The sequence below is a fragment of the Chiloscyllium punctatum genome, chromosome 39, assembly GCF_047496795.1.
Source record: "Chiloscyllium punctatum isolate Juve2018m chromosome 39, sChiPun1.3, whole genome shotgun sequence".
Lineage (NCBI taxonomy): Eukaryota > Metazoa > Chordata > Chondrichthyes > Orectolobiformes > Hemiscylliidae > Chiloscyllium > Chiloscyllium punctatum.
In genome coordinates, this window is record NC_092777.1 from 13,778,332 (window position 1) to 13,802,904 (window position 24,573).

Here is a 24,573-nt window from a genome sequence, read left to right on the forward strand (position 1 = left end):
CAATTAGCAAGATCCCAGAACATGCAGCCAAAGTTTCAACCTTATTCTTAACATTGTCCCAGTACGGAGACTCAAGTGCAGAGAAATTACACCTTTATCTCAGGTCTTTTAAGTTTTTACTTAACTGATTCTTTGTTGTTTAATTGCTGTGGACTATGAAGCCAATTTGATGCGTCCTTTCCAAGTGTGACAGCAGAAACTATGCAAAAATCTGAGAGCTGAAACTTTCACAGTTCCAATAACCTGCAGAGTTCTCGCCAAATTCTCCTGGTTTAAAAGCATTGCAAACTAAACTTTCTGCTGGTAAATTTTGATCACAGTTACCCAAAAATGTCCCATCAACAGCCTAAGCAAGCTCATGGTTTAAGTGCACATTAAAAAATCTCAAATGTAATCTCTCCCCGATTTCAGGCAGTGAATGAATCTGCATGTCAACATCCATTGCAGACACTGGGCTCTGCCAAAGGCCACAGTAAACATTTCACAACAGGCTGCGATTTCCTGGAATGGTGGTGGTGGGCTCAGAAGCTGGTTGTGGGGAGACACTGCCCCACAATACTTGTGGAACAAGTGGGATGGCCCAAGTACTGGGCAATCATGTACAATATTAAGGCACCAGTTAAAGGCAATTTTGTGACTTAGAGGCTCTCCATTGTTACACAGAGTCAAAGAGCCAAACAGTACAGAAACAGACAGTTCTGCCCAACCTGTCCATGCTAAACAGCTTTCCTAAACTGAATTAGTCCTATCTGCCTGTGTTTGGCCCTCTAAACCTTCCCAATCCATGTATCTGTCCAATGTCTTTTAAATGTTGTAATTGTATCCACCTCTACCACTTCCTCTGGCAGCTCATTCCATACACACACCACCCTTTGCAGGAAAAAGTTGCCCCTTAGCTCTCTTTTAAATCTTATCCATCTCACCTTAAACCTCTAGATTTGGACTTCCCTACACTGGGGAAAAGACCTTGGCTATTCACCCTATCAGTGCCCCTCATGATTTTATAAACCTCTAGAAGGTTACCCCTCACCCTCCGATGGTCAAGGGAAAAAGTCCAAGCCTATCCAGCCTCTCCTGAAAATTCCAACCTTCCAGTCTCGGTGACATCCTCGTAATTCTTTTTTCCACCCTTTCCAGTTTAATAATATCCTTCCGAAAGCAGGGTGACCAGAATTGTGCGCAATACCCCCAATGTGGCCTTACCAATGACTTGTTCAGCCATAATATGACATCTCAACTCCTGTACCCAATGCTCTGATCCACGAAGGCAAGTGTTCCAAATGGTTTCTTCACACACCCCCCCCCCCCCCCTCCCCCCCCCCCCCCCCCCCCCCCCCCCCCCCCCGCCGTATACCTGTGACACCACTTACAAGGAACTATGTACCTCAACATCTGGGGCTCTCATGCAGAGCTCACCAGCTCAATGGAGGCTGTTCTCCTGCAGGATCATCAGATGGAGAGGCTTCATGCCTCATTGATGGCACCACCATTATCAAAGATCACCAGCCACTCTATGCCCACTCCAGAAGAAAGCTTTCCATTCTGTTCCAGTGGGTTTGCTGGCCTGGATCAGGTCTGCCTCTTCACTGTTGTGCATTCCAGGGTCTTCCAACTGCCAAGCTGCACCAACTGTGTCCACCTCTCAGTGGGGTTGGGGAGGCTCTGATTTGGTCTCCCCTTAACAACACAGCAAAGGCGAGCAATTTTGGGTCTTCACCCGGAAAATTGCTGAGCTGTCCCCCTGTGCTGGGAAATGCGGATTTGGGATCCCCACTTACCTCTGACATTGTGGATTTGCAAAGCTCACTGCAAGTTCCAGCCTGGGGAGTTATGAGGACTATCCCAGTGTTACCAACCATTGTTAGCTCTCTCTCCATGGCAACAGTCTACTCGAGGTCTTCTAACCTCCTGCCACACTCCACAACCCTCTCAAAAATACGTATTCTGAGTGCAAGCAGCAATTGGCATTCTCAAACTGTAGGGAGTGATCTTGAATCTACCAGTCAGTGGTGTAGCCATTTGGGTACCATCTCAACTAAAATTGACACCACAAATTTTATACAGATGCCATGTTTTGATTTTTTTTAATATAGGATTTCCTCCATTAATATTGCACAAGTTTCAATGAGGAACACACTGAATTGAGTAAATCCATTAGGTACAATGGAGATGGATCTCACTGAAAAGAATTGGCATATCAGTGTTGGCATGAAACCAAGACAGGAAGTGTTGAGAGCACTCAGTCAGGAGGCCAGGCAGCATCTGTGGAGAGAGATTAGGCTGGCATTTATTGTTTATTGGTTAATCGATTTTTTTAGTCAATTAACTGTATGTAGCTCAATGTCTCAAGTCCAATATAACTGTACTTCAGAAGTCTTTTTGAGTATTTTGCTGTTAGTTTGGTCTTCAAGTCACCCATTTAAAAGGTGACACTCACTTTGCTATTGTCTGACCCTTTCTCACAGAGTGGATGACAGGAACGATAATGCTGCCTTGCAAATCCATACTTATAGCGAAGAGGTGGACGCCAAAGGATGTGAGGGAGGGCAGAAGAAAGGAAGGACATTGAATAAGAAGGAGAGATGGCAGAGACCGCGCCAGGGCTGGCAGATGGTGCGGCACAGAAAGATGGGTCAGAATTGTCGCGACTTTTTCAATGAGAGCAGCACTGAATCCTGCCTCATTTAAAACCCCAAAGACAGCAATCCTTCACATCGTCCTCTTCCAGTGCTAGAGAGCAACTGCTCAAAAGATCAGAGACAAACCAACAGTTAGTTGGTACTGGTCTTAGGTTTACTTTCTGTAGATTATTCAGCTCAAGGTGACCCCACTGATTTCTTGGTTAATGTAAAGTGTAAGTCTTTTTTTCTTCTTAAGGTGTTTGAGAGGATCCTATGCCCCAATTATTTATGTGAGTATAACCACTCACCACCATTACTGATTGAATTGGGTTAAATTCCCGACTTAATGGAGTTTGAAAATATATTCCATCATCCGTATTTTACATACACCCAGGTAACAAATGCCTGTGCTCATCCCTTGTTCAGAAAAGGGTACAGAATGCTAAATGGCAGCAGCATATATCCCTGGTGTTGCTGGGTGAGACACAGTACTATGTCCAATCATTGACGTCCTCAACATTGAGACTTTGGGACTAATTTTAACATTCCCTGAAGTGACTGAGTTGAAATCAGACTCAAACGGACCTGGCTTTATGTTACAGAAAGAAAAACACTGTGTCATTCCTGGAGTTGGGTTTTCTCACAGAGTGACCATCATCTCTACTCAAACTGTCAGTGAGGTAATGGACTAGAGCACAAGGAAGCGGAAGGTTAAATTGGGAACCTCCTCTTTCTGGCAGTTCCAAACCACCGCTCAGTTCCCATGCCACTCCTCTACCCCCACCCCCCAACCCCGGATTTCTGATCGGCTTTTACATAATCCCTGAGTGTTTAAAATGAACCATTCGGCAGACAAGCTCAAAGTCATGCTGATCGAGACAGAAGAAGGACACGTTAATCAGATTGTAGCTGACCTGTGCCTTTATCCCATTTACCTGCATTGGTTCCAACTCCTTCAATATCCTTCCCTAACAAAAACAGCCATGAACATTTCAATTGAGCTAGTGGAGGTTAAATTCCTGGTCTCTGCCATCCTTTCTGGGACCCATGGGCTTGCAAACTTAGAGCAGGATTCCTGAAATGCCAGGAGCTTTGTCCACTGCCTCCAATGACTCAAATTGGGCAGCACGGTGGGTCAGTGGTTAGCACCGCTGCCTCACAGCACCAGGGATTTGGGTTTGATTCCAGCCTCAAGTGACTGCCTGTGTAGAGTTTGCACATCCCCCCCATATCTGCGTGGGTTTCCTCCGGGTGCTCCAATTTCCTCCCACAGTCCAAAGATGTGCAGGTCATGTGAATTGGCCATGGGAAATTGCCCATAGTGTCCAGGGATGTGCAGGTTCGGCGGACTAGCCATGGGAAATTCAAGGTTACAGGGATGCAGTGGGTCTGGGTGAGATGCTCTTCAGAAGGTTGGTATGGACTCGATAGGCCAAATGGGGGTTTACACTTTAGAGGTTGTATGAAACAGAAATTGTTGGAAAAACTCAGCAGGTCTGGCAGCACCTATGGAGAGAAAGCAGAGTTAACATTTTTGGTCCAGTGATCCTTCCTCAGAACAGTTCTGGAGAAAGGCATTGGATCTGAAATGTTAACTCCACTTTTTATCCACAGATGCTGCCAGACCTGCTGAGCTTCTCCAGAAATTTCTGTTTTTAATTTCCAGCACCGCTAGGCTTTGTTTTTTTTTGTCTGTTATGACTTGCTGCTTTGGTCGATCGAAAGGAACATTCCTAAATTTTGCAGTAAGTTTGGCATTCATGGCTCATGACAGAACATAGACTCCCCGCTCAAAACCTCCTCAAAATAAAGTGTAAATCACAGCAAGACTGCACAGATGATCATTTTGGAAAGTTAGGATATTATGTTGGGATTGTCTGCCTGCTTCTGGCTGTGTCCCTTCTCCTGAAATGCCAGAGGAGTGAGTATTACTCTGAGTCTAGCCCATACTATACTTCACCAGGCACCAATGAGGCAGCGTAGGAAGGGCTTTATTTTGTAACTAACAACGTGCTGCATATAGAATGATCTAATATTTACATCACAAAGGCAGACCATTCAGTCCATGTTGGTGTTTATATTCCACTTGAGACTGCTACCTATCCTCACCCTGCTCCTGCAACCCCAGACTCCCTTCACTATCAGGTATACACCAAGCCTCTGTGATGCTCTCTGCATCAACCCTTCAATGAGGTAACAGACTCTCCATTCTAAGCGCTCTCTAACCACACTTTTAACAACACCTCATCCGGGCACACTGGTGTGTTGTTTGTGGGGTGGTGGGGGATTGTTACCAGGCCAAGTCCACTTACTGACCTGACCCTCAAGTTTAGCCGAGACTCCCACTCCAAATAGACAGGGGCCTGCTTTACATTCGGGTCAGTGGCAAGGCCTACAAGGTGTGTGTGAGCCAACAGTCCAAACACGATGGGAGCCACAACAGGTCGACTGAGAACAGAGGGGACTGTTTGAGATCTCCTTTTGTGAGAAAGGGAAGCAGCTGTGCCCTAGCCAGCTCCTGTAAACTGACCAAGGGCCCTGCCCAACACTGGACAGCTCCCAGCCCCCATTCAGGGAGAAAATTGCCCATCCCCCGAATGCAGCTTCACACACTGATCCTTGATTCCAGATACAGGCTCTCCCTGCATCCCAACACCCTGCAGCCCTCCATAATCGATCTCCAATTGGTTTGGTATTTCTCATGATTGACCCTTGATCCTTCTGTCTTCTAATGGCCAGAGGCAATGACCCTTTTTACCCAGGATACAATTCTGTGGCTATCTTCAAGCTTTGGTCTCATCCATCATGTGGTAATTAACCCTAACCAACAGAGGACCATTCGCATGGCTCTCTCCACTGCAGAGGATAATTGGTCATATATAACCACGGGGGCACTGTCCCTAAGCATGAGGCAAGGCAAAGAGGCAGGCCTCTATGAAATAACCGCATAGGTATTGTTTTCAGAAATACTGATGGGATTAGACAGGTAATGGAACTGAGGCAGTAACCAAATCATTCCATAACCTGATTGAATAGCAGAGTAGGGCCGAATGGCCTGCTTGTCTGTTTGTAGACTCTCCATTCGCTGGCTGCTTGCACAATGCAATGTTGGTTGTGACTTTGTTCATGAGGGTGAGACACAATGTGGAGGGCAGCACTACCTCACAGTGTGGGAGATGGGCAGCCTGGGATTGCAGCAGACCTGGGAAAGTCTTCCTTGAGGCAGAATCTTGCTGCATTGTGGTACCGTACTCTCTAAATGGCAAGGACTTAAACCGCTCACCTTCTGCAATATTCTGGGGATTTCTTTTCTTAAACAATAAATTGTTGAGCGTTGAACTGAGACTTTTCTTTTCTAATGAGATAGCACGGACTGTACCTGCTGGACTGAGATCTTATCAAACCAGGAACGAAAGATGCTTGTTTCTTTGGCATATTCTCTCACAGGATGCGGGATCGTTAGCTAGGGTAGCGTTTATTGCCCATCCCTAATTGCCCCTTGTGAAGGTGATATGGAACTGCCTTATTGAACCACTGCTGAACATTTGCTGTAAGGGTATCCCAGTATCATTTTGACCCAGTGACACTGAAGGAACGGCGATATATTTCCAAGTCAGGATGGTGAGTGTCTTGGAGTTAAATGTACAGGTCGTGCTGTTCCCATGTAGCTGCTGCCCCTACCCTTTGAGTTGGTAAAGGTCGTGGATTTGGAAGATGCTGTTGAAGGAGCCGTGGTGACCTTCTAGAGTGCATCTTCCCAACGGTACATGAAATAGCTCCACAGAGTTACTCTGTTACCAAGTGCCCCTTTAGTTACACATGGAGAGTCCTTCACGGTGATCCAGCTCCCTCAGAGCCAGTTCTCAGAGTCAACCTCCTGTTTATAGTTTTTTTGTTAAACAGTATAGTTTACAAACAATTAACATTAACAGCCGTATACACAAAATAGCAAAATACAAGGGAGAGGAGCAGCAAAGTCAGGCCCCAAACCCTACTGTTCAACCAGTATTCAGGGAAATGAGGACAAATCTCAAATCCCACCTTCAGTCATCATAAAAGTAACAGTAACAAATACATACAAAACAATTCATTTAGATAAGGAACAGTGCATAGAATACAGACTCCCCACCCCAGCAACCCAGCAAGCCAACCGTCCCTCCCACCCTCCGGCCACTCTAAGGTAGCCCACCCCTATGCCCCTTCCAGCTGTTGGTCCACCCCATGCCCCTTCCAGCTACCTCCTGTTTATATTTTCTTCTTTTTTTTCTTTTCTTTTTTTTTATTTTTCCCTGGCACCCAAGTCGTGTATGTGTGTAGGTGTCGGAACCTCTCGTTTATATCTGTCAGCCAGGGTTCACTGTTTGAACCAGACTAACAGCCCTCAATCAGGGCACTCAGAGTCTATGAGGTCACCAGCTGAGCTTGTTACAATCACTCCAACCCTCCACGTCTGAGTCCGGGGACGTAGGCCTGCAGGCTCTCCCAGGGTGTTTTCACACCAGGTCCCATCACTCTGACTCAGTCTTAGATACAGGTGGCACATAATGGACAGTAGCCCACCTATTGTGCCACCTCAGAGGAAATTCATCCTCTTCTTCAGGTGGTAAAGGCATTGAGGCTGCAACATCTACTGTGTCCATCTCAGACTCTGGGATTTCTTTGGTAGGGGGAGCCTATGGGGGTCTGACTGCCTTTCCAGCTATTCTGAGGGTCTGGGCATGTCCTGTTCCGGCCCCACCTGAGAGGTTGCAACTTTCATATGATCTACCTGTTTGTTCAGAACAGCCTTTCGTACCCGTACCTTGTACATCACGGGACTTGACCTTGCATCAACCATGCCTCTTACCAATGCAAGCCCATTTCCATGGTTCCGGCACAAAGCTTCATCCCCTGAAGTAAACTGTCTCTCCCACTTGAGTCCAGCATTGAGGCTCCTGATGCTGTTTCACCCACAGCCCACCCCACCCCCCCCCCCCCCCCCCCCCCCCCCAGCTCACCAGGTCCAGGCCGATCAGGTTTAACCTGATGTGGTCTCTTCTCCCCGTTTACAACTCTGCTGGAGCCATCCCTGTAATTGCATGAAGGATGGTCCTTTACTCAAATAGGAACCGGGACAATTTGGTGTCTGCTGAAGCTGTAGGCTGTTTCTTTAAGCCTGCCCTCAGAGTGTGGACTGCACTTTCTGCCAGACCATTGGATGATGGATGGGATGGAGCTTTACTTATACATCGAATGTCATTTGACATGAGGAAATGTTCAAATTCCTTGCTGGCAAATGATCACAGAATCCCTACAGTGTGGAAGCAGGCCATTCAGCCTATCGAGTCCACAGTGACCATCCAGAAAGCACCCCACCCAGAGCCAGACTCCCAGCTCTATCCCTGTAGCCCTGCATTTCCCATGGGATCTTACTGAGCCAACACCTTAAACAATGATAGCTGCTTCCTCATTTCCTTAAAGGCTACAAGGCCATTTCCAAGGCAGGCCCTTTATCAATAGTGGTGTAAGAATGCTAGGATGGAGGCTAGATTAATTATGAACTTTCCATAATAATTCACCAAACCAAGGAAAGACCTAAGCTCTAATACAGACCTTAGATCGCCCTCACTTTATCTTCCAACGTAAGGAGGTCACTTCGGGTGCCTGGACCACACATGATTAGATTAGATTACTTACAGTGTGGAAACAGGCCTTTCAGCCCAACAAGTCACACACTAAACCGCCGAAGCGCACCCACCCACACCCATTCCCCTACATTTACCCTGCACCTAACACTACAGGCAATTTAGCATGGCCAATTCACCTGACCTGCACATTTTTTGGACTGTGGGAGGAAACCGGAGCACCCGGAGGAAACCCACGCAGACACTGGGAGAATGTGCAAACTCCACACAGTCAGTCGCCTGAGATGGGAATTGAACCCAGGTCTCTGGCGGTGTGAGGCAGCAGTGCTAACCACTGTGCCACTGTGCCACCGTGCCACCCACATGTTTTCCCTTCTAAGGCATATGACTGTCTGGGAGGATCATCTAATAATTATGTCCAAGTACTCTAAGTGCGCTTCCCTGTTATTAGCACATCATCCAGATAAATGGCGACCTGGGGTTGACCTTGTAAAATGTTCTCCATTGTCCACTGTAAAATTGCACAGGCTGATCACACCCCAAGTCTTGTATATTGGTACAAGCCCTAATGGGTATTAATTGGAGTATACTTCTGTGAATCCTCATCTAACCACAATTGAGGCACACATGGTTCATGTCCCGTTTCGTAAAGGGCAGCCCTCCTAACATCTTTGCAATACTTATCCAGCTGTGAAAAATGGTTCACTGTTTGTTTAAAATCCCCACAAAGGTGAACCAACCCGCTGAGCTTCACAATCCATATGACTAGTGCTGCCCCATTCCGCAAACTGGATTGGTTTGATGATTTCTTCACGTTCCACTCCCTCTTCAAATGAAGCCCACCAGACACTAAGCAGGTCAATAGGAACCTTCCCTCAAGACCACAGGGCACAGCTTCCAGCCAATCGGAGGTCTCGGCCTTAGTCTCTTCTTACTTATCTCAACCTTTAAGGTGATCCTTAAAACTGACCTCATTGACCAAGTCTTTAGTCACCTGTCGCAACATAGCTCAGTATCACAACGGGTTTGTGAACACTCTTGAGATGCAGCTTGCAACATATTACTCCATTGAAGTCAAGTAAGTGTTGGCTTTTGTTGTCTGCATGTAGTGACCACGGGAACACCAAGACAAGTCCCTGCAGTGTGCCATTTGACTGAGGGCCCTTGTTGCCAGGAAACAAGCTTGCTCACTGAGTACATTTTCGATTCCAAGTGTTGTAACTACAGTCAAACTTCAGTCTATCACTGTATGAAATAAGCAGAGATTGACACCAAGGTAGGTCTAGGCCTATTGCAGGTATCGCACCCTGAAGTTAAAAGGAAGAGTTTTGATGAGTGATCTGTGATCAGCTAGAGTCCAAAATAGGTGAAGGCCAAAATCACTAGGGAAATAAATCTTTCATTTGTTACTTTGTTTGGAATAAAGAGGTAACGATGCACTTGAGACGTAGCAGCGAGTTGTTAAGATGCCTTTATTTCAGCTACACGTTTTTGTCTCCACAATTCCAATACTGCAGTCACTTCCAAGTAATGTACTGGTTCCCAGGTTCAAGACCTGCCCTGTGCCTAGCCAACTGGTTCCAGCAGGTCGACAGAGAGGGCATGGCAAAAGCAAATGAATTTTTAAAAACCAATTGAGCAAGGAGTTGAATATAACAGAAAACATTCGCGATAGAATCTTACTCAATGAAAGTATGCTCCAAAAGCATGTTGGCTGCATCTTCAAGCCATGGTCTCAGTGGGTCTTGTGACTAATACCACCTGATGTCAGCCTGCTGACTGTTCCTTGTTTGTGCTTTTGATTGTACGAAAAGTCATCTTATCAATCATGTGATGGACCAACTCTGTTTCTTCTTTATTTGGGTGGAAAATGAGGTAAAAAAAGCGAACTAACAGAGGTCACATTGAGTAAAGGGTTCAGGTGGATCTGAGGAAGACCCTCCTAAGACTGTTTCAGAGTAGCACTGTTTGTAAATCCTTGAATCAAAGGCTTTAGTTGACTCTGTAGTTCCACTAGTTGACCAATCTTGGCAGGAAAATGTAAAGCCCAGAGATACTGTAAACACTTTAACTCCTCAGTGTCACTGTCATTTCTTGGAAAGCAGAGTTATACCAGTCTCCCAGCGAACTTCTATACCACCGACATCTACATGTGAAAGTGAAAGGTATTTCTGTCTCCTTGGCTAATCTCAACTAAACTTGGTACATGGATATCCCTTGGAGCAAGTGGTATTTCATAGTGGAATTGACATTGAACCATTCCACTGGGGGACATCTGGCCTCTGAATGGAGTGTCCTTGCCTACACTGTTTTCCTGTTGGCATGGTAATGTGAACATGCTTTAACCAACTATATCCATATTCCAGAAAGAATGTAATTGTCTTTTTCCTCCTACATTGTTTGTTTCATCTGAGTTCCATTCTGAAACACTGTGTTAGGTATTCAGTGAGGGAGAGTGATGGACATCACACATAAAAGGTGAAGGGGCTTTAAGCACAAAGACAATGTGAGAGAGTGTATGAGGAACGTGTGCTGCAAATAAGACAGCAAGGTTTTAGATTAGATTACTTATAGTGTGGAAACAGGCCCTTCGGCCCAACAAGTCCACACCGACCCACCAAAGCGCATCCAACCAGACCCATTCCCCTACATTTACCCCTGCACCTAGCGCTACGGGCAATTTAGCACGGTCAATTCACCCAACCTGCACATTTTTGGACTGTGGGAGGAAACCGGAGCACACCCACGCAGACACGGGGAGAATGTGCAAACTCCACACAGTCAGTCGCCTGAGGTGGGAATTGAACCCAGGTCTCTAGCGCTGTGAGGCAGCAGTGCTAACCACTGTGCCACCGTGCTCTTCCATTCTCCATTAATATTGTGAGTCAGACCCGAAATACAATATTGGCGGTCGATCAGGTGGATGTTATTATCATGAAGCAACAAAGTGGAAAATAAGTCACCTTTCAGAAAGCATTGACGACAGTGATACATGGGATGCTGCCTTTGTCTCTGATAAGGAAAGATTCAGATTATTAACAAATGTTGAGGAAGTGGTGCAGGTGTCGATTTTGCCAGCAAGGATTTCCAGTGACACTGAGAATGTGGACAACGGTTCATAGAAATTGTACAGTCAAACTCGTAAATCTAGTTAAACCAGAGCTGAGTAAGTAAAGCAAATGAAAGGAAATTTATTGTGAACAAAATATTTTGTTCAAATAATGCTATTGAGTTTTGAATTTGGGTATTTGCATTTTATGGTTGTGGAATAAAAAGTGTTTTTTGGAACCATTGTGAAACAGTCGGTAAATAAATAGTCGGTTGAATGAAATTTGTTGGATGTAAGAAATATTTCAAATAAAGAACTTTATAAAAAGCATTCCTGTGGTCTGAGTTTTTAAGTTTTAATGCCTATTTCATTCAGTCCAAATGGCTGCAGTTTGAGTCTGTCAGCTTGTTACCTCACAGAATAATTTCTGTACATATGCATTTTATTCCTGGAAACTGTGCATCTTTTGATACTTCTGTTATTTTAGAGAGTTATAATCAGGCACATGCAGGATTTGAAACTGGACCTGCTGACCTAGAGGGAGGGACACTACCGCTGCATTATAAGATCCCCAAGAAATCAACTTTTATTTCTTAAACAAAAAAGTGACAAGGGGCAATGCAGCAATAACAAAAAGGGGGAGATTGGGAAAGAGGGAAGGACCTCACTCAAAAATTGTCCCAGCTCTGTCTAAATATCTCAAGAACGCTGGTGGGCCAAATGCTGGCGAATGGGACTAGTTTAGTTGAGGATATCTGGTCAGCATGGATGATTTGGACTGAAGGGTCTGCTTCCATGCTCTACACGTCAATGACTCTATGACTCAATGATTCCTCTCTAATGAAACCTTTGAACGCAGCTGGAGAACAAGGGCAGACAATGGGAACTATGACCCCCCCTCCACAGCTCATTGTTTGGACCTGGTAATGCCAACTTCATCTAGGCCAAAGATCAGGCCAAGAACCCAGTTCTTTCTTGTTTAACCAACTTGGTCAAACGTGTTATGATGCAGTTCAACAGTCATTCAGCCAATGTGGTGTAGCACTGTCAGAAATGGGTGATCAGTAATTCAACCAACAGAAAAGCTTGCCTTCTTTATACATTCGTGGGATGGAGGCATCACTGGCTAGGTCAACAGTTGCTGCCAATTCCTCATTGTTAAGGGGTCAATTGTGGTGTAGCAAACAGCAGATTTCCTTCCCTAAAGGATATTATTGAACCAGGTGGGTTTTGACAACAAAACAACTGCTCACAATGTGGTCTCCTCGACATGAAACAGGACTGGGTGACCACTTCACGGAATACCAGTGTTCTGCCCGCAAAAGTGAGCTTCCAGTTGCCTGCCACCTCAATACACCATCGTGTTCCCTGCCTAACACCTCTATCTCAGGCTTGCTGCAGTGTTCTAGTGAGGGTCAGGGCAAACTGGAAGAACAGCATCTCATTTGCCATTCGGTGACCCTGCAGCCTTCTGGTCACAATATTGAGTTCAATAGTTTGAGGGCATGGGCACCATCCCTGAATCCTCCTGTACCAGGTGATGGGTTGCTACTACAACCAACCCATTGCTAACCAGTTTGCAGCTCTTGATTACCCAGGCTGACCTTTACCCAGTCCTTTGACTGCATTACTGCTTTTCTCTCTCTCTGGGCTCCATCTCCACCATACCAATTTTTTCCAAGTTACTATCAGTTCTGAAGAAGGGTAACTGGACCCGAAATGTTAACCCTGCATTCTCTCTACAGATGCTGTCATACCTCTGAGGTTCTCCTGCAATTTCTGAGTTTGCTTGGGTTTTACAAGAATTGACATTGGTAACATGGTCATCAGTCAGGCTGATTTTTGTTGCAGTCATACATCATTATCCTTTGTGGTGGGAGTTGAACCCATGTGCTCACAACAATAGTTACTCGATTATAAGTTCAGTAACATTGCCAAACACATCACTGCCTCCCCTTTATGGAACACTGCTGAAGCAGGTGGAATTTGAACCCGTGCCTCTGGACTCAGAGGTAGGGACACTACCAGTACACCACAAGAGCCCTTTCTGAAGCAGGTGGGATACAAAGCCCAATTAACATCACCCTTTCTCATTCACCTTGTAGCTGTTCTGGCCGGCCATTAAAGGGACCAGCATTTCTAACACTGACAGGTCTGTCTAATGCCTCAAAGACTTAGCACAACCCACAAAGCTCAAATAGAATCATACAGCACAGAAGCAGACCCTTCGGTCCAACGTGTCCATGGTGACCAAATATCCTAAATTAATCTAGTCCCATTTGCCAGCAATTTTTCTCACATCCCTCTAAATACTTCCTATTCATATACCCATCCAGATGCCTTCTAAGTGTTGTAATTGTACCAGCCTCCAGCACTTCCACTGGCAGCTCATTCCATACCTGTACCACCCTCTACGTGAAACAGTTGCCCCTTAGGTCTCTTTTAAATCTTTCCCCTTTCACCTTAAACCTATGCCCTTGAATTCCCTACTCTCTGAAAATGACCTTGACTATTCACACTATCCATGCTCCTCAAGATTTTATAAACTTCTATAAGGTCATCCCTCAGCCTCTGATGCTCCAGGGAAAACAGCCCCAGCCTATTCAGCCTCTCCTCATACCTCAAATCTTCCAACCCCAGTAACATCCTTGTAAATCTTTTCTGAGCTCTTTCTTTGACATCTTTGCTATAGCAAGGAGACCAGAATTGAATGTAGTATTCCAAACGTGGCCTAACCAATGTCCTGTACAGCCACAACATGACCTCCCAACTCTTATACTCAATACACTGAATAAACGCCTTCTTCACTACCTGTGACTTTACCTTCAAGGAACATGCGAACCGGCACCCCAAGGTCTCTTTGTTTGGCACCACTCCCTAGGACCTCACCATCAAGCATATAAGTCCTGCCTCGAATTGCCTTTCCAAAATGCAGCACCTCACATTTATCTAAATTAAACTCCATCTGCCACTCCTTAGCCCATCTGATCAAGATCCCGACTATCAGGAACATGATTAGACCATAAGACCATAAGACATAGGAGTGGATGTAAGGCCATTCGGCCCATCAAGTCCAGTCCGCCATTCAATCATGGCTGATGGGCATTTCAACTCCACTTACCCACATTCTCCCCGTAGCCCTTAATTCCTCGAGACAACAAGAATCTATCAATCTCTGCCTTGAAGACATTTAGCGTCCCGGCCTCCACTGCACTCTGCGGCAATGAATTCCACAGGCCCACCACTCTCTGGCTGAAGAAATATCTCCGCATTTCTGTTCTGAAATGACCCCCTCTAATTCTAAGGCTGTGTCCATGGGTCCTAGTCTCCTCATCTAACGGGAACAATTTCCTAGCGTCCACCCTTTCCAAGCCATGTATTATCTTGTACGTCTCTATTACGTCTCCCCTTAATCTTCTAAACTCCAATGAATACAATCCCAGGATCCTCAGCCATTCCTCATATGTTAGACCAACCATTCCAGGGATCATCCGTGTGAATGATGAACTAGTCTCAATTTATCCAAATGGTTGCTGCTGTAATACACCTTGAGAAGCTGAATTGTTGTTTAAAGCATTAATTAGACCTCATTGCAAGGACTGCGTCCAACTCTGAGCACCATATCTCTGGGAAAAGAACAAAACCATGCTGTATGTAAACTGTAGGTTCATGGTGCAGAGAATCAAAGATTTTAATTATAATGACAGATTGTACAGAAAGACAAAAATTCTCCTCCCGATCGTACATTAAGGGCGATTTAATTGAGTTGCAATGAGATTATGAATGTATTTGATTGAGCAAACAGAGAAAAACAAATTATTTCAGTGGAGACTTCCTGCAGAACTTAAAAACTAAAGACAGATTGGTCAAGGGTGATACTGGGGAGTAATTGCTCATGGAAAGTTGTCATGGAGATCTGAAATTGTTTCCCAAAAAAGGAGTTATTGATGTTAGAGTTGTTTTGGAAAATTCAGTACCAGAGATTGTTTGATTTTTATTGTTCAAGGACAGTAAAGGTTTCAGAACCAAACTGAGTCAATGATGCGAGGGCAGAGATTGACAGGAGCACAGCCTGGTAAGAACGAAACAGTCTTGCCATGCTCCATATTTCGAACCCTCCTGCTCTGCCATGACTCAGTTAAACTTCTCAAGAACTGCCCGATGTGAGGGCTCACCAGCACATCCTCCGGGAATATCCCAGATGGGCTTTTCCATCACCACCTCCATCCTTAGAATACTTGTCAAAAATTGGATAGTAAATTTAAGAAGGAGACAGACAGATTTTTAAGTAATAATGGGTTTATGGGCTATCAGATCAGGCAGGACAGTAGAGTTAAGGCCTATATCAGATCAGGAGAAAGTGAGGACTGTAGATGCTGGAGATCAAAGTCAAGATTAGAGTGGTGCTGGAAAAGCACAGCAGGTCCGAGGAGCAGGAAAGTCAATGTTTCGGGCCACATTCCTGATGAAGGGCTTTTGCCCAAAACATCAATTCTCCTGCTCTTTTGATGCTGCCTAACTGGCTGTGCTTCTCCAGCACCAACACCTTTTGACTATATCAGATCAGCCAAGATCCTACTGAATGGTGGAGTGGCTGAATGTCATACTCCTGCTCCTAATTCTTAATAATAGCTATTTGTTTTGGAGGAATGGTCTTCAACTTTGTGTTACATTTTGATGCACAGTAAAGAGTGTAAAATTACTGTGCCCCCAAAAGGATAGACCGTGGATAGGTCAGCCGCTAACATCTCCTATGGGGTCAATTTGCCTTCAGAGCAAGTCTTGCCTCAGAGTTTGCCTTTATTGTTCAGTTCATTGAATACAGGAGTTGGGAGGTCATGTTCCAGCTGTACAAGACATTGGTTAGGCTACTTTTGGAATATTACACCCAGTTCTGGTCTTCCTGCTCTCGGAAAGATGTTGTGAAACTTGAAAGGGTTCAGAAAAGATTTACAAGAATGTTGCCAGGGTAGGAGGGTTGGAGCTATAGGGAGAGGCTGAACAGGCTGGGGCTGTTTTCCCTGAAGCATCAGAGACTGAGGGGTGATCTTATAGAGGCTTATAAAATCATGGGGGGCATGGATAGGGTAGGGGAAAAATAAGGGCATGGGTTTTGATTGATAGGAAAGATTTAAAGGTTATGTAAGGGGCAACTTTTTCACACAAGTGATGGTGCATGTATGGAACGAGCTTGCCAGGGGAAGTGGTGGAGATGAGTACACCGTGGCGGCACGGTGGTACAGTGGTTAGCACTGCTGCCTCACAGCGCCAGAGACCTGGGTTCAATTCCCGCCTCAGGCGACTGTCTGTGTGGAGTTTGCACATTCTCCCCGTGTCTGCGTGGGTTTCCTCCGGGTGCTCCAGTTTCCTCCCACAGTCCAAAGATGTGCAGGCCAGGTGAATTGGCCATGCTAAATTTCCCGTAGTGTTAGGTAAGGGGTAGATGTAGGGGAACGGGTGGGTTGCGCTTCGGCGGGTCGGTGTGGACTTGTTGGGCCGAAGGGCCTGTTTCCACACTGTAAGTAATCTAATCTAATCTAATCTAATCTAATTTGTGAATGGGTATATGAATAGGAAGGGTTTCTATAGAATATATAATATAGAACGTTACAACACAGTATAGGGCTCTTGATGTTTGGCCCTTGGCCCTTTGGCCCTTGATGTTGCACTAACCTGTGAAATTAATCTGATGTCCATCTAACCTATACCGTACCATTATTATCCATATGTATGTCAAATGCCCATTTAAATGCCCTTAACTTTGGTGAATCTACTTCTGTTGCAAGCAGGCTGTTCAATGCCCTTACTACTCTCTGAGTAAAGAAACTATCCCTGATATCTATCCTATATCTACCACCCCTCAATCTACCACCCCTCAATGTCCTCTTGTGTTAGCCTTCATCATCTGAGGAAAAATGATCTCATTGTCCACCCTATCTAATCCTCTGATTATCTTATACGTCTCGATTAAGTCGCCAACCTTCCCTCCATACCAGGCAACATCCTAGTAAATCTCCTCTGAACCCTTTCCAAAGCTTCCACATCGCTCCTACAATGCAGTGACCAGAACTGTACACAATACTCCAGGTGTGGTGTTACCAGTGTCTTGTACAGCTGAAGCATGACCTTGTGGCTATGAAACTCAATTCCCTTACCAATAAACACCAACACACTATATGCCTTCTGAACAATTCTATCAACCTTTTGAAAGATATGAGCCAAATGTTGACAAATGGAACTAGATTAATTTAGGAATCTGGTCAGCATGGATGAGTTGTACTGAAGGGTTTGCTTCTGTGCTGTGTAATCCTATGACTATGATTCTAGGTCCATGGACTGTACATTCTTCAGCTGAAGGCATTTTGTTTCCTACAACTATTAATTTGCTACTTAGTGTCATAGAGTCATAGAGATGTACAGCATGGAAACAGACCCTTCGGTCCAACCTGTCCATGCTGACCAGATATCACAACCCAATCTAGTCCCACCTGCCAGCACCCGGCCCATATCCCTCCAAACCCTTCCTATTCATATACCCATCCAGATGCCTCTTAAATGTTGCAATTGTATCAGCCTCCACCACTTCCTCTGGCAGCTCATTCCATACAGGTACCACACTCTGTGTGAAAAAGTTGCCCTTTAGGTCTCTTTTATATCTTTCCCCTCTCACCCTAAACCTATGCCCTCTAGTTCTGGACTGCCCCACCCCAGGGAAAAGACTTTGTCTATTTATCCTATCCATGCCCCTCATAATCTTGTAAATCTCTATAAGGTCACCCCTCAGCCGCCGACGCTCCAGGGAAAACAGCCCCAGCCTGTTCAGCCTCTCCCTATAGCTCAAATCCTCCAACATCCTTGTAAATCTTTTCTGAACCCTTTCAAGTTTCACATCTTTCTGATAGGAAGGAGACCAGAATTGCACACAATATTCCAACAGTGGCCTAACCAATGTCCTGTACAGCCGCAACATGACCTCCCAACTCCTGTACTCAATCCTCTGACCAATAAAGGAAAGCATACCAAACGCCTTCTTCACTATCCTATCTACCTGCGACTCCACTTTGAAGGAGCTATGAACCTGCACTCCAAGGTCTCTTTGTTCAACAACACTCCCTGCGACCTTACCACTAAGTGTATAAGTCCTGCTAAGATTTGCTTTCCCAAAATGCAGCACTTGCATTTACTTAACTTTTAATTTTCCACTATTAACCAACACCACAGCTAGTTACACACATTAGCCCAATCTAAACTAAGCTCCACTTCAGGTCATCCTTCACAGATATTCTTCACCATTCTGTTTTTCTCATTATTCCTGGCCTAAATCCCACCAGAGGATGACAGTTAGTTCAGTTGGCAAGATGGCTACAGCGTGGGTGAGATAAATGCCAATGTTTGATCTCCACCTTGGCTATGGGTAACAGGGAAACAATTCTGCCTGTAGTTTAAAAATCTCAGTGCTGTGCTGTGGGTCAGTGAATAATCACCAAGAACCTGCCTTTGGGCAGACAACTGAAGAGAAAAAGCAATCACAGCACAGCCAGTGAAAGGGTTAAATTCAGCACAGATCTTACACAATGTTAGGCATGAGTGAATGAGAACAAACCTTATCCAGAGCCCGATCTTATCAGCTCAGAGCTATTATCACTTGCTGCTCTGTAAGAATTTCAACCATTTGCACTAGAAACTAATCAAGATTGAAACTCTGCCACAATCCCCCCTCCCCCCCTCGGCAATTTGGATTGGTACAGGTTTACAGCTATCCCTAGTCTATCAGCCCAAGATTCCCAGACAACAGTGCACAACCTAACTAAATTCCCTGTTCAGGATCTAATCAATCCCTGATAAACAGGGGCCCTTTGGAAATGTCTGACATATTTATCCCTTGTGGTGGAATGTGTTTGGAGTAAACTAAACTTTCGTCTCAGTCAATGTCCTATCACAGGACAATGGCTTTCAATCCATTATTTCCATTTTGTCCATGGTCTAATCCGATTTATTCAACATTCAGATGTCCAAGGTCCAGGAACATTCTTTGTTCACATGCTCCCAGATCAGACCATGTATCATTCAGAACAATTGAAGAGTATTAGCAGGATGAATGGCCCCGAGAGCATTTAGTTAACAAATACAGATAAAGAACTTTCATAAAAGGAAATATGTTCATGACTGCGGGGCATCCCAAAGAGCTATTGCAACCAAACAGGCACCTTTGGAATCTGGTCACTGTTATAATGTAAGAAAAGTGGCAGCTGGTTTGTACACAGCAAGCTCCCACAAATGACAATGAGATAATGAGCTGTTAATTTCATGATGATGACAAAGAGATAACTATTGACCAGGACACTCAAACATACCTGCGCCTTTTCAAAGTGGTGCCGTGCGATTTAATGTGGGACTGACACACTGATCCACATTTCATCTGAATGATGACAGCTCTTGACAGTGCAGTGTAGCCTCAGAGCTGCACTGAAGTGCATTGTTAAGTGGGTCAGAGGTTGAATTCACTACCCTTTGAGTGAGCGACATGTGTGCTACAGGGCTAACATTCTGTTACATATGGACAAACACTGTAAGGTGCTCTGAATGTGGCAGTGGGATGACATCACAGCACCTGATTGATATGGGATTTGGAGTGGACTTGATAACCTTTTTTAACCTTTCTTTACCAACCTGTTGAAATGTTGTACAAAAACAACGTGCCAGGCCATCCTTGAACATTTCACACCCTAGGCCAGCATGTGGGACTGTGGGAAGCTGATGACCTGATGTCTGACACAATAACCCATTTTTCTCTCCTGACAGCCTGCATAACATGTGATGGTACAAATCCCACTTAATCGATAGGCAACCTGACTATCCATCACCTGAGTCACAAGACCTTCCCAGGGAGAACGCTCCAAGTAGCACAGTGACAAATACTCTCACCTCTGAATCACAAGGACGCAGAGTCCTAGAGTCCTATAGCACTGAGACAGGCCGTTTGGCCCAACTGGACTGTGCCGACCATATTGTCCATTTCCCTGCACTTGGCCCTTATTCTTCTAAGATTAGAGTGGTGCTGGAAGAGCACAGCAGGTCAGGCAGCATCTGAGGAGCAGGAAAATCGACGTTTCGGACAAAAGCCCTTCATCAGGAATGAGACTTGGAGTCTCAGGGGTGGAGAGATAAATGGGAGGGGGGGGGGGTTGGGACTGGGAGGAAGGTAGCTGAGAGTACAATAGGTGGATGGAGATGGGGGTAAAGGTGATAGGTCAGAGCAGAGAGTGGCGCAGATAGGTGGGAAGGGGGATTGACAGGTGGGACAGGTCATGAGGACCGTGCTGAGCTGGAAAGTTGGAACTGGGGTAAGGTGGGGGGGAGGGGAAATGAAGAAACTGGTGAAGACCACATTGATGCCCTGGGGTTGAGGGGTCCCGAGGCGGAAGATGAGGCGTTCTTCCTCCAGGCATTGGGTGGTGAGGGAGTAGCAATGGAGGAGGCCCAAGACTTGCATGATCTCAGCAGAGTGGGAGGGAGAGTTGAAATATTCAGCCACAGGGCAGTGTGGTTGATTGGTGGGGGTGTCCCAGAGATGTTCCCTAAAGCACTCTGTGAGGAGGCGTCCAGTCTCCCCAGTGTAGAGGAGACCGCATCGGGAGCAACGGATACAATAAATGATTTGAGCTCCTTCCTCACCTGCCTGTAATCCTCTAGAGCTGAGCTTGACCCTAGCTTCCTCCACCTTATGTAAGCTACCTTCTTCCTTTTGACGAGAAGCTCCACCGCTCTCGTCATCCAAGGTTCCTTTATCTTACCCATTCTTGCCTGTCTCAGAGGGACATATTTATTCATCACTTGCAACAACTGTTCCTTAAACAGTTTCCACATGTCTATAGTGCCTTTACCATGGAACAATTGCTCCCAGTCCATGCTTCCTAACTCATGTTCTCCCCATACCTGCATGGGTTTCCATCAGGTGCTCCAGTTTCCTCCAGCAGTCCAAAGATGTGCTTAGGTAGTTTAGCCATGCTAGATTGTCGATATTGTCCAGGGATGTGCAGGCTAGGTGGATTGGCCATGGGAAATGCAGGGTTACAGTGATTGAGGGGGTGGGGGTGGGGGGGTGGTGAGATGCTCTTTGGAGAGGTAGGGTGGACTCCATGGACCGAACGGCCTGTTTCCACACTAGGGATTCCATGATTCTATAATAGTGACCAGACTTCAAAGCTGCCTGTTTTGTTATAACAGCTCTTTTGGATCCTTTGAAGTCAGGAAAGATTTTCTTTCATAAATTTTCTTCCTTTACATTAACGTGTTTCGATTATATCCTCTGGTTCAAGACCTTCTCAGAAAGGGAAACAACCTTTCCCCATCTACCCGATCAAGTGCCCTAAGAATCTTACATATTTTTTTCAAAATTTCAATGGGCACAGGACCAACCTACTCAATCTCTCCTCATCAGACAGTCCGTCCCTAGCTGGTATCGGTTCTCTGGACTGCATCCACAGCTGGTAGCCATGATGTGGACGGACCGGTGTTGGACAGGGGTGGACAGAGTTAAAAATCACACAACAACAGGTTATAGTCCAACAGGTTTATTTGGAAGCACTAGCTTCCAGAGCGCTGCTCCTTCATCAGGTAGCTAGTCTACCTGACAAAGGAGTTGCACTCCAAAAGCATGTACTTCCAAATCAACCTGTTGGACTATAACTTGGTGTTGTGTGATTTTTAACTTAGTCTGTAGCTGGTATACATTTCCTTTGATAACGGGACAAAAACTGTTTGCAGTGTTGTGGTCTTATTTAGACTTAGCAAAACATCCTTGCTTTTATACTCTACTCCCTTTCAAATAGAGGCCAACATGTACAAGGCTGTTGCTAGGGTTATAATCAACAAGGTAAAAACAATGACTGCAGATGCTGAAAATCAAATACTGGATTAGTGGTGCTGGAAGAGCACAGCAGTTCAGGCAGCATCCAACGAGCAGCAAAATCAACGTTTCTTGTAGAGAGAGGAGGAAAATTTCTTCAAGGCAGGCATCCTTGCAAGAGGATTCGCAGTATTGCAGGGTCTGAGCTGGAGGGAGAGGCTGAATAGGCTGGGGCTTTTTTCCCTGAAGCATCAGAGGCTGAAGGGTGACCTTACAGAAGTTTACAAAATCCTAAAGGACATAGATAGGGTAAATAGGGTAAGGGCTTTTGCCTGAAACATTGATTTTCCTGCTCCTCGGATGCTGCCTGAGCTGCTGTGCTCTTCCAGCACCACTAATCCAGAATCTGGTTTCCAGCATCTGCAGTCATTGTTTTTACCGAAATAGGGTAGATGTCCAAAAATAGAGAGCATAGGCTTAAGACGGGAGGGGAAAGATATATAAGAGCTAAGGGACAATTTTTTAACATAGAGTGCCTGTATGGAATGAGCTGCTTAGAGGAAGTCGTGGTGGCTGAGACAATTACAACACTTAAAAGAATCTGGAAGGGTATAATGAATATGAAGGGTTAAGGGGGATACGGGCCAAATGCTAGTAAATGGGACTAGATTAATTTAGGATATCTGGTCAGCATGGACGAGTTGGACCAAAAGGTCTGTTTCTGTGCTGTGCATCTCTATGACTCTATTCCATTTGCTTTCCCTATTACCCATTGAGCTTGGATGCTAGCGTCTTGTGATTTATGTACAAGGATCCCCCAAATTCCTCTGTTCTGTAGCATCCTGCAGTCTTTCTCCATTGATTCTGCCTCCCAAAGTGCTTGTTAAATCTGTCTGCCCTTTCAGGCCGATGTAAAAGTTAACGTGAAAGAAAATGAGAGTCCACTTCAGTGTCTTGTCAGTCCTACAATTAACCTCAGGTATTTGGGCATTCTATGGGAATGTGGGACATTGTTCTGTGCGAATTAGGTTTCTGGTATTACAGCGTAGCCAGACCTCAAAAGCATTTACACAAAATAAAGAACCACGGATACGGGAGATCTGAAACACAAAGACAGAAACTTCTGGAAAACTTCGGCAGGCCAACCTGACGAAGGGTCACTAAACATGAACTGAGTTCTCTCTCCACATGTGCCGCCACACCTTATCCAGCAATTTCTGAATTTGTTTGCCTCAAAGTCATTTCGTTGGTGGTAAAGTCTTTTAGGATGTCTGGATTGTGTGAAGGGTGCTATATAAATGCAAGTTTTCTTTTCATTGCATTATTGCATTTGCTTTAAGCAGATCTGGAGGGATGTGTATAACAGCCAGCACTGCAGTCATAATAACAACACACAGAGAGGCATCTCAGATGAACCCAAGGGTTAGGTTCACTGCTAGGAGCGGGGTTGGGTGCAGTACCCACCAGGAAAGACCCAACTTAATCTCTAGAAAGCGTTTGTTTAGCTTATTGCTTTTGACCTCAAGACTCCTGACCCTGGGCACCCATTGGCAATGCTGACCACGAGGGCAGTACGCACGTAGAGAACATGGATGTCATGCCAGAATAGGGTGACGAAAATCCCTGTGGTTAAATAGCCTGCCACCGTGACTCCCAAGGTGGTGTACTCACAGCCTGGCAGAGAATAATGACATTCACAATTGTTAGAAAACTAATGATCTGGACATATGAGTTCAAATGTGACTGCAGTGGTTGGAGGTACTTAAATGGGATGGTTCAATTAATATGGATGTTTTTTTGAAAAAAAGACTAATCTCTGTAATGGTGACCATGAAGATACTGAATTATTGTAAAAATCCAGGCGACAGTGAGGACTGCAGATGTTGGAGATTAGAGTCGAGAGTGTGGTGCTGGGAAAGCACAGCAGGTCAGGCAGCATCCTTGGATTCTCCTGCTCCTCAGATACTACTTGGCCTGCTGTGCTTTTCCAGCACCACACTCTTGACGCCATTGTAAAAATCTGTCTGTTTTACCAGTGTCTTTTGAGAAAGAACTCTCCAGTCTTTGCTCTGTGTCTGACCCACAGGCCAATAGCAACGTGGTGAGCATACAGAGAAAGGCAGCTTAACACCACTGCCGTCACCTCCACCATCTCAACAGCAATTGGGACCTGTCCACCAGGCTCAAAACCAATCAAGCAAAGGCCCACTCAGAAATCCAGAATCACTCAGGGTGGCGAGGCTGTGCTGATGCCCCAACGCCAGGTGTGGTGAATATAGGGAAGTCAAGGTGTGGCATGGTGTGGGCAGTGGGTGGGGGAGGTGAGGTGATGGTGAAGGGTAGAGGATGGTTGGAGGAGAGCTAAGCCTAAGGCTGTGAGGTGGGTGGGGTGTTGGTGGTAAATTTGGGAAGAGGTTGAAGTAGCTGTGT

General features: G+C 45.4%; 1 protein-coding gene across 1 annotated transcript in view; it reads left to right on the forward strand.

Moving 5' to 3' along the window:
* The window catches only part of trpv6 (transient receptor potential cation channel, subfamily V, member 6), a 40,201-nt gene extending 36,144 nt beyond the window's left edge, over nt 1-4,057 (forward strand). Inside the window, exon 15 of the mRNA XM_072558212.1 lies at nt 2,466-4,057. Within this exon, the coding sequence (XP_072414313.1) occupies nt 2,466-2,688 (223 nt within the window). The 3' untranslated portion in view covers nt 2,689-4,057. The remainder of the gene's footprint in view (nt 1-2,465) is intronic.
* Nucleotides 4,058-24,573: the final 20,516 nt, after the last annotated feature.